The 10,013-nt window shown below is 61.0% G+C and overlaps 1 protein-coding gene across 3 annotated transcripts; it reads left to right on the top strand.

Annotated features, from left to right (window-relative positions):
• The first annotated feature begins 1,301 nt into the window (after positions 1 to 1,301).
• Positions 1,302 to 9,106, top strand: Creb3l3 (cAMP responsive element binding protein 3 like 3). 3 transcript variants are annotated; one of them, XM_055607781.1, is made up of 10 exons: positions 1,302 to 1,386; positions 2,367 to 2,498; positions 2,866 to 3,163; positions 4,171 to 4,277; positions 4,823 to 4,960; positions 5,628 to 5,734; positions 6,902 to 6,970; positions 7,395 to 7,479; positions 7,767 to 7,863; positions 8,269 to 9,106. In XM_055607781.1, the coding sequence occupies exons 2-10, from the start codon at positions 2,367 to 2,369 to the stop codon at positions 8,643 to 8,645; spliced, it is 1,410 nt and encodes a 469-aa protein (XP_055463756.1). In that variant the 5' UTR covers positions 1,302 to 1,386; the 3' UTR covers positions 8,646 to 9,106. The 3 variants fall into 3 exon arrangements, with proteins under 3 accessions (XP_055463756.1, XP_055463755.1, XP_055463754.1); XM_055607780.1 differs by lacking the exon at positions 1,302 to 1,386 and adding an exon at positions 1,536 to 1,676 and having other exon boundaries at positions 2,869 to 3,163; XM_055607779.1 differs by lacking the exon at positions 1,302 to 1,386 and adding an exon at positions 1,536 to 1,676.
• The last annotated feature ends 907 nt before the right edge of the window (positions 9,107 to 10,013 follow it).

Genomic DNA, 10,013 nt, shown 5'->3' with positions numbered 1-10,013 from the left:
GCCTCCCCGCCCCCCCCCCCCGACTACAGGCTCCTGCCAAACAGGTGCCCGAAAGTCCCTTCCTCCTGAGACTGCCCTTGGCACCTCGTCCACTCATTAACTTCCCAGCAGCTTCTGGCCAGACATCGTCCACGTAAAACTCTTCGACAGGCCTCAAAGCCCTTCATGCCCCATCCCTTCCCTCCATCCCCCCTCTCTTCCCTGCACTAATTCTGGCCCTCTCACCCTCTCTCCATCACCTCTCTCCAAGCCTCAGCTCGAGGAGTCCCTGGGACCCCTTCGGCTCAAGCTGTGCCCAGGGGTTCAGCCCTCTGCTTTTATTCCTTCTGACTCGGTTAGTGATCTCAGTTAGCGGTCGCCGATGTGCTCGCTTACTGCACAGGAGCTTGCCTCTCTCTCCCCCGGGAAGCGTCACCTCCACCCCGTCCTTCTGCTCCAGCCTCGGGAGGGCCCTGGATGCCCCCCACAATGCTCCGTCCTGCCCCGGGGCCTTTGCACGGGTGGCCTCTTCCGCCTGCAGCCCTTTCCAGCTCTCCTCCCCTTGGCTGACTCAGTCTCCCAGCCAGGACTCCGGGTGGCCCCTGCTTCTTGCCATGGAGTCCTTTGGTTGCTGGATGGCGTCTGTCTACCGAGATGTGGCTCATCCGGCTGCTCGTGGATAGTTGACTGGTCACGCCTAAAGCAATGGCAGGCACACGGGAGGTGCTCAACGAGCAAGCATTGATTGTGCACCAGCTGTATACCCACCCTCTTCTGGGCAACAGCACCTGGTAATGACCTACAGAGTCTCTGGAGGCCTCTGTGGCTGGAGCAGAGGCGGGAGTGGGGGTGAGGGTTGGGGGTGAGGGTTGGGGAGTGAGGGTGTGAAGAAGTCAGGAAGCAGATGGACACGGCAGACGGGGCTTTGAGGGCTGGGAAGGAGTTGGCAGAGAGTTTGCCCAACACGCACAGAGCCTTCTGTCCCCCGCTCCACATAGGGCAGGTGTGGTTAGCCAGGAGCTGGAGGGATCAGGAGTTCAAGGTCCATCCTCAGATGCACAGTGGGAGGCCAGGCTGGTCCAGGGAGACAGATGTGGCAGAAGGCCATCACAGGCACAGGACGGGCGCCCGAAGGCAGGTGCAAAGGCCCTGGGGTAGGAAAGCGCAGTGTGTATAAATATTTGTCGGCTGAGTTCATGCGGGGCAGGTGCTCCGAGAAGGGATTGATTACCACGTGGGACAGTGGGGGACGCTGGGCGGCTGGCCCCCCACTTCGCTCCCACGGAGGGAGGAAAATGCCCACTGTTTTCCTCTTTCGCAGGTGCGGCAAAGCCCGCCCAAAGACCCTGGCTCTCGTGGGGGACCCAGCATCCAGTGACGCTAGACAGAGACAGTGGCTTTAAGTAGGTGAGAGGTCGCCGGCCCCGACACCCCAGACTTTGTTCTTTGGCCCCTGGAAAAGCACGGGGCAGATAACGGTGGCCCCGCCCCCCTCCCTCTGTTGCCATTGGCCCGCGGCCCCGCCCGTCTCCCCCGTGGCCAGTCGCGGCGGGAGCTGGGCCTGGAGCTGCTGGCCCGTATTTCAGCATCCTTTGGGGGTGGAGACGTGGCAAACGGAGCCTCGGGCTGCGCCGGGGACCCTGGAGGGGGCTGCCACGGGCTCGGGGCTCATGGATGTGGACAGAGCGACCGGAAAGGTGAGGGGCCGCAGGCCGGCAGGGCCTCAGCATGCCGGGAAGACTGAGGCTGGAGCGGGGCTGCCAGGGGACCCCACAGCCCCCCAGGACCTTCAGGACGGGTTGAACCAGGCGCCGGTCTCTAGAAGAGATTTTGTTTGCTTGTTTTGGTCTTTAGAGACAGGTTTTCTGTATAGCCCTGGCTGTCCTGGAACTCTCGCTGTAGACCAGGTTGGCCTCGAACTCACAGAGATCCGCCTGCCTCCCGAGTGTTGGGATTACAGGCGTGTGCACCACCACTGCCCAGCCTCTCTAGAAGTTTCTACATATATATATATACACACACATATATATATACACACACATATATATATATATATGCGACACACTGGCCATATGGATCGCTAGATTTTTGCTTGTTTTTTTGTTTTGAGTCTTGCTAGTGGTAGACCTGGCTGGCCTGGAGCTGGCCATCCTCCTGTCTGCCTCCTGAGAGCCGAGGGGACAGCCTTACACCACCATGGGTTTTAAAGACTCCTGGCTTTCTGGTCCCAGCTCTGTTTACACTTTAAGCAGACTGGCAGAGACCCGGCCCAGCGGCCAAACGGAAGTCACATTTGGCCTGGACGGACCTGGGTGTTGCCTGTGTGTGTGTGTGTGTGTGTGTGTGTGTGAACAGATGTGACCTGGCCCTCTCTCTCCTTGCTTCAGATGTCGTCCCCTGCCTGCGCCATGGGTCCCTTGGACAGCGTGGAACTCCTTGACCTGCTGTTTGACCAGCAGGATGGCATCCTGAGAAATGTAGAGCTGGCTGAGGGCTGGAGCCTCGCCTCGGAGGAGCAGGTGAGGGTGTCCGGGGGACATGTCCAGCCACACGTCCAGCGCTGGGGCAGGGACATGTGCAGGACACGCCCGTGGCCCCGCTGGCCTGACCCAGGCAGCTGGTAGCCCTCACTACGGCCTTTTACTAGTAGCTAGATCGTCCTTCTAATGGGTGTCAGGGGTCAGGCAGAGAGAGGGCAGGCACCACCCAGAGCCAAACAACCAACTTCCAACTCCTGTCCGCTCACTGTCCAGAGCTTTCCCAGCTGTCATTTCATGGCTGTTGGCTCTCAGACGCCTCCCTCCCTGAGAGAGAGAGGGCCGGGGTTTGCCCAGGCTCACACAGCAGTCTAAATAAGCAGGTGTCTTCTCTCCACGCCCCGTCTAGAAGGTTCTACCACATTCTGACTCTGATGACTTCCTGACTTCCATCCTGGGGCCTGGAGACTCTGACCCCAGCTCCCCCATATGGTCCCCCACCGACAGCGACAGTGGCATCTCCGAGGATCTACCCTCAGATCCCCAGGACACCCCTCCCCGTAGTGGCACTGGACCAGCTAACACGGCAGCCAGGGGTCATCCAAGCCAACAAGGCAAGGGGCCTTGCCCCTCCTACCTGCCCAGCACCCCGTGCCCTGTGCCTCCAAGGACACAAGTCCTTGAGTCCTCCGTGGCTATTGACCTGGGTGAGTATGGGACTGATGGACACCCTGGGTGGGAGACACGGGGGGGCCATTTCACAGATGGAGGGGACCCTGGGAGGGGAGCGCACCACCTCAGGCCTGAGACACACGCTCCCTCAGGCGGCTTGGACAAGAGACAGACCAGACAGACTGGATTGAGGAGACAGGGTGGCCTGAATCTGGGTTCCTCCAAGTATGGTGAACTCAGTAGGTGCTCAATAAAAGCTGGGGAGATTCCAGAGCCCTGGCACAGGAGCAGATAATGCCCTGAGAAGGACAGCTTATCAGGGGCCACCCCACAGATCAATAATGATTTACTTCGGGGACATGGATCAGCAACCCTAGCCAGGGAGAGCCCCAGCCCAGGGGAACTGGGCGGCCTCTGGCTAGGCTCCACCCCGACCACGCCCCCAGCCCCTCTCTGGGGCATTAGAGGCGGGGCTCCACCACGACCACGCCCCCAGCCCCTCTCTGGGGCATTAGAGGCGGGGCTCCACCCGACCACGCCCCCAGCCCCAGGCTCAGAGCGGTGAAGGCCCTTTCCCAGGGTCACGCAGCTCTGCGCAGTCTCCTCAGAAAAGCGTTTACTGCCCCATTTGTGCTGTGCAGCAGCATGTCTCCTGCGTGCTGGCCACCCAGAGCTACAGCCGTGCGTGACACGAGGTGACAGCCTCGACTCCCTTACAGCAGCCTGTCCTCCATAGCCCCATGGCACAGACCCGCAAACTAGGATCCTTTGTGTGGAGTCTTACAGCAGAGGAGAAAGTGCTACAGGGGGCCACATTCCCTTCCCTTCAGGCCGTGAGCTTGGTGGCGCAGGCCCTTAGTCCCAGCGCTGGGGAGGGAGGCAGAGGCAGGCGGATCTGAGCTCTAGGCCAGCCTGGTCTACAGAGTGAGTTTCAGGGCCACACAGAGAGACTCCGTTTTTGAGGCTGACGTGGGCACTTGCCGGGGCCGGCTGCTGAGACTGAATGGCCCGATGTCCTCTCTGTCCCTTCCCTGCCGGCCAGACATGTGGGGTACGGACACGCTGTACCCAGAGGAGCAGACCGGCTCGCCCTCTCGCTTCAATCTCACCGTGAAGGAGTTGCTGCTATCCGGTGGCGGTGGAGACTTGGTAGGTCCTGGATATCAGGAGGAGCCCATGTCTGCCTTGAGCAGCCTCGGACACCAAGGCCCAGAGCAGACCTGGACGCACCTCAGTCCCAGACGGTGTGTCCTGGGCTGGCCCTCTCCAGTAAAGATGAGAGAGACAGACAGGCAGGCAGGCAGGCAGAGACAGAGAGACAGACAGACATACAGAGATAGGGACAGAGAGAGACAGAGGGGGAGAGACAGACAGAGACACAGAGGTCGAAACACAGAAAGAGACAGACAGACAGAAAGCGAGGGGAAGGGAACCACTGCTGAGGCCCAGCCCAGAATGCTAGGAGAGAGGGTTAGGACCGCACTGGCCACACATGCCAGTCACTGGGTAGTGATCTGCCCCACCCTCAGCCCCGAGCCCCGCCCCCCCCCCCAGGTGGGTCCTGAACTTGAGTTCCTCCTGCCTCTGTGGTCCTGGGTGCTCAGGTGACAGGCCTGTGCCCCTCCCCACGCCCTGCTCATGTGGTTTTAGTTTTGGAGTCTGTGTCTCTACTGAAAGCCCCTTCGTTTCTATAGCAACAGCATTCCTTGGCCGCCTCCCAGCTCCTGGGGCCTGGGAATGGGCATTGCCAGGAGCTGGTGCTGACGGAGGATGAGAAGAAGCTGTTGGCTAAAGAGGGGGTGACCCTCCCAACCCAGCTGCCTCTCACCAAGGTATGCGGGCCCCGGGGTGTCTGCACACGTGTTGACGACTGGGTCTCACTTCATAGCCTGGGACCAAAGTCAGCAACTCTGCCTCTACTTCCTGGGTGCTTCAATGACGTCGCGCCTGCTGTATGTGGCACTGGGAAGGGAACCCAGTAGCCCAGGCTGGCCTTGAACTCACAGACCTGCATGCCTCTGCCACCACCCGAGTGCTGGGGTTGAAGGCTTGTGCCCGCACCTCTAATTTATCAGATTTTTCCTGCTCTTTTACACGGATGGACAATAAGGTGCTGTTTCTAGGGATCGCCACCAGGAGGCGCTGTGTCCCAAGCCACCATGGCAACCACAAAGTTTTCGGGCTGTGGGTGGAGGACAGTGTCAGAGCCCTGGAAACCTAGAGACGGAGCGGGAATGTAGGGAGAGGGTGGGCACAGCGTCCTCCCAGCATGCACGGTGCTCTGGCTTCCATCCCCAGCACCACAGAGACCTGGCAAGGTGGCACACGCCTGTCACCGAAGCCGCACTCAGGAGGGGGAGGAGCAGGAGTTCAAGGCCATCCTCGAACATCTGAGTTTGAGGCCAGCCTGGGCTACGTGAGACCTTCAAACAGGCAGAACTCTGGTTGGGTGTGCGCTTGGGGACAGCAGAGGTTGACAGAACGCCCCCTCCTCCGCAGTATGAGGAGCGAGTGCTGAAAAAAATCCGCAGAAAGATCCGGAACAAGCAGTCAGCCCAGGAAAGCAGGAAGAAAAAGAAAGAATACATCGACAGTCTGGAGAGCCGGTAAGGCGGGCCGAGGGCCGCCCCTCCTAATGGGGAGGGGGGGGGGGGGGGGGGGCCAGGGTTTTTGTGTCCTAACAAAACTGTGCCACTCCGGGACAGGAGTTCAAGGACCGTCATTCATTTGTTCATTCATTCTTTCATCTGCATGTGTCGATGAAAGACGAACGTGTGCCACCGGGCCTCTGTGGGAGCTGGAGGACAACCGTGGCAGTTGGCTCTCTGCCTCTCCTGTGGGGGGCTGTGGGGTCAAACTTGGCTCGTCAGGCCTGGCGACCCACAGAGCCGCCTCTCGGGCCTGCTCGGCTCTGCGTGGGGTCAGCCCCTGCCTGAGTGACAGCAGGCTGGGAGGTCCTCAGGTGGGAGACAGGGCGGAGGGCTGGACGCCCTTGGCACAGCCCAGGCTGCAGGGATGAGGGCGGGAACGGGAGTGCTGCTCGGACCCACACTCACATCCGGGCATCTGTGCACCTGCGTGGTCCTGCCATGCCAGCACTCCAGGCGCTGAGGCAGGGGGCTCCCCTGCGGCTCACTGACCATGGCTCGCTCGTTCCTGGCGCTTGCTGCCCTCTCTGGGGGACCGGATCCGATTCCCAGCGTCTGTGGCTCACAGCCACTGTGATGGCAGCTGCAGGGAAAGCATCTCAACTCCTGCTCCTGCGGGGAGGGCCTGCTTTGACGGGCACAGGCGCAGATAAAGACCACCAAAACCGCCTGGCCTGGGGCTGGAGAGACGGCCCAGCGGGGACAGCAGCAGCCTGTCCTGGGCTGGCCTCCCAGCGCTCACAGACCGCTCACAACCCTCTGCAACTGTAGCTCTAGGGAGCCGGCGCCCCCCTCTGGCCTCCGTGGGTACTGCACACACCCATACACAGAGCAATCCTAACTATGGTACCCCAGCGCCGGAGAGGCAGAGGCCGCTGGAGCCCACAGGGCTTTGTGAAGAGAGACGCTGTCCCCACAGTAAAAACAACCACAGTGCTTTCAAACAAAACGACGGTGGAGAGAGGCCGAAGGGGGCATTGGTGCCGCGCCCGTCCTCCACAGGCATGCCCACGCCAGAGAACACATGAGTGGCTGCCGGGCTCTGGCCTACCTGCGGATGAAGCCTCAGTGGGGCCGGCGGGTGACAGGCGTGTTCTCAGGGTCACCCGGTCCTTGTCCTCACAGGATGTCGGCGTGTACCGCCCAGAACCAGGAGCTGCATAGGAAGGTTTTGCATTTGGAAAAGCAGAATCTGTAAGTGTGTGTTGATACAGGGCGTGGGGAAGGAATCCTCTAGGGAGGGACAGACACGATGATGGCGCAGGGGCTCTCAGATAGCCGGAAAGGAGACCTTGAGGAGAGGAGTTCGATTGGGAGCTTCACCGGTTGTGTAGGAGCTGGCTAGGGAGGCAGTGGGTACATGCAAAGTCCTATGGGATGAGCAAGAACCAGCCGCAGACTCGTCCCTGGTGGCAGTGTCCTCGGTACGGAGGCCGAGCCCCTGCAAAGGCCCTGGGGCAGAACAGGGTGCTGCGGGGCAGGGGCTGAGGGGCAGACGGGGGAGGGCGGGGAGGGCCTTTTAGGAACGCTCGTACGCCATTGAGGCTGAGGGGTTCCAGAAAGGGCAGGGAAGCAGGGTGGAGGGCGCAGGGCTCAACCGGATGTCCTCCCCCGCAAGGTCCCTTCTGGAGCAGCTGAAGCACCTGCAGGCCCTAGTGGTCCAGTCCACCAGCAAGCCCGCCCACGCGGGCACCTGCATAGCGGTGAGTCCTCCCTGCGGCCATGCTCGGGGTCCCCAGGATGGGCGGAGTGCTTGGTCTCAGTGGAACAGGCGGTGGGGACTGAGCGTCTTCAATAGCAGAGGCTTGTAGCCTGGCAAGGTGGGACAGCCTTGTCCCAGGGAAGCCGAGCCAGGGGGATTGCTTCGGGTTATAGGTCAGCCTGGGCTACAAAGTCTCATCTGCCTCCTGAAACTCCCCCTCGGCTAGCTGGACCTCAAGGTGCTCACGGGTGGGGGAAGATTGGGGTGACCCTGCCCCATCTCTGGCAGGTCCTTCTGCTGTCCTTCGTCCTGATCATCCTCCCCTCCATCAGCCCGTTCACCTCCAACAAAGTCGACAGCCCTGGAGATTTCGCGCCAGTGCGAGGTAGGAGGTGCCGGCCTTTGAGCGCCGGGGGGAGGGCGAGGTGTGCTGGGCCCCGACGCCCATCCCCAGCACCATAGAAACCAGGTGAGGTGGTGCGGGCCTGTCACCCAGCACTGGGGAGGTGAAGGCAGGGAATTGGTTCAGAGCTACCCTTGGCAACGTAGGACAGCCTAGGCTACCAGAGACCCCTGACCAACAATGTGAACCATGGAACACACACAAGTTCAGTTTCTTGCCTGAAAACTAAAAGCTCATTGCTGTGGAAGTTGGCGGCAGATGGCGCAAAGAATAAAGAGCTTCGATGCCAAGGCTGCCGCCCGAACCTCAATCCCCAGATCCTCGAGGTGGAAGGGGATGGGCCTCCGCCTGCATGGTTGCCCCTTCTGACTCCCCAGTTCTCCTCAGTGTTTTCCAGGACCCTCCACAACCACGCTGCACCCCGCGTGGCTCCCGACGTCACCCCCGGGTCCGAGGTCCCAGGACCCTGGCCCGACGCTGGTACGCCCCACAAAGGGCCTCCCTCCGGCAGCCTCGCTGCAGACTGGGGGAAATTTCTGGAAATACCAATGCTGGGCAACCCGACGGAAGAGCTGGACAACTCCACCCTGCTGCTGGTCAACTCCACGGAGGAGCTGGGCAGGGCCGCCCTGCTGGCCTGGCTGCAGCCGCTGCTCAGCCCGGGCCGGGTGGGGCTGCAGATGGCAGAGGAGCAAATGTGGCTGTCTTGGATCCCCACGTGGCTCAGGGTCCGTCTGCTGCAGGGTGCCCTGGGAGAGCTGTGACGGGCAGTGACAGGCCCAGACTCACGGATAACCCCCGGCCTGACGGAGCCTCCTGGAGGCGCTGACCCACAGATTAGGTGGAAGTGGGGCCGCCAGGCACAAAGACATGAAGAGCCTGCTGTAGGACATGGCCTAGATCCCTTTACCCAGACAGACAGACAGACACTTTACACATAATCGTGATCCCCAACTCTCCCCTGATCACCGGGCAGATGCAGAGCCTGTGGGGAGCCAGGTTTCATCACGGGCTGCGGCTGGACTTTAGAGGGGGTCCAGCCTGAGGACAGCCATCTTCCTCTTTTCTTTCAGAGATAGGGTCTCACTCTGTAGACCAGGCTGGCCTTGAACTCACAGAGACGTGGCTGCCTCTGTCCTGAGTGCTGGGATCACGGGCCTGCGCCGCCTGGCTGATCCCCCCTTTTCTAAGACTGTGTGACTTTCAATAAAGTATTTTGGCAGTACTGGCGCTATGGCTCAGTGGGTAAGGCTGGTATGCATGAGGCCCTCGTGTTCCTTGGCGGCAGCGCAGGAGCAGGGCTCGGTGGCCCATAGCTGAGATGCTGAGGCTCGGCAATTCAAGGCCGGGCAGCTCGTGGGGACACCTTCCATCCCAGCCCTGGGGGCTGAGGGCAGCTGAGTTTGGGGCCAGCCTGGTGGACAGTGAGACAGTGTATCGAAAGAGTTCAAGGGCATCTTTGGGCCCACAGGGGGTTTGAGGGCAGTGTGGTCTACATGAGACCCTGTCTGTACACAGCATTTTGATAGCGAAGGTGGCTGGGGGCTCCGATTGGCCACAGCCTGGGATGGGGTTTCACTGGTACCCTAGACGTGAGCTCAGCAGTTTGGAGAGTGGCACGGAGAAGGGCATCAGCCAAGGATGGGCCCGTGCCTCCCCGAGGGTCTGGATTATGGGTGAGGACGCTGGGGCGCTGAGTGGGCCAGCCCAGCGTCACTGGAGAAGAATGCATGTCCAGCCTTGTGGGCTGTGGGCTGTGTGCACAGGAGGAGGTCAGCCATTGCAGGAGACAGTGCTCACGGGGGTAAATGTTGAACCAGGCAGGGTGGTCACACTTCAAATCCCAGTACTCGGGCGCAATCAGGGACAGCTCTGTGAGTTCGAGACCAGCCGGGACAGCCAGGGCTACACAGGGGAACTGTCCCAAAACCACAGAAACAGACTTGGGGCAGGTGACATGGTCTGGGGGGTTAGCCTCAGGCCCTGAGGGTGAGCCCCAGCCACGCGTGCCAGGAGTGGGGCCTGAGTGTAGCCGCACCTTTGCCAGATGGATCCTGAGGGCGCCTGGGCTGGCCAGTTGAAGGGAAAGGCAAGCTTCAGGTAAAGCCAGGGGAGTGAGGCAGGTGGGGAGG

This window comes from Psammomys obesus, unplaced genomic scaffold (genome assembly GCF_907164565.1).
Source record: "Psammomys obesus unplaced genomic scaffold, mPsaObe1.curated_primary_1811, whole genome shotgun sequence".
Classification (NCBI taxonomy): domain Eukaryota; kingdom Metazoa; phylum Chordata; class Mammalia; order Rodentia; family Muridae; genus Psammomys; species Psammomys obesus.
This window is presented reverse-complemented; position numbering and strand designations above follow the sequence as displayed.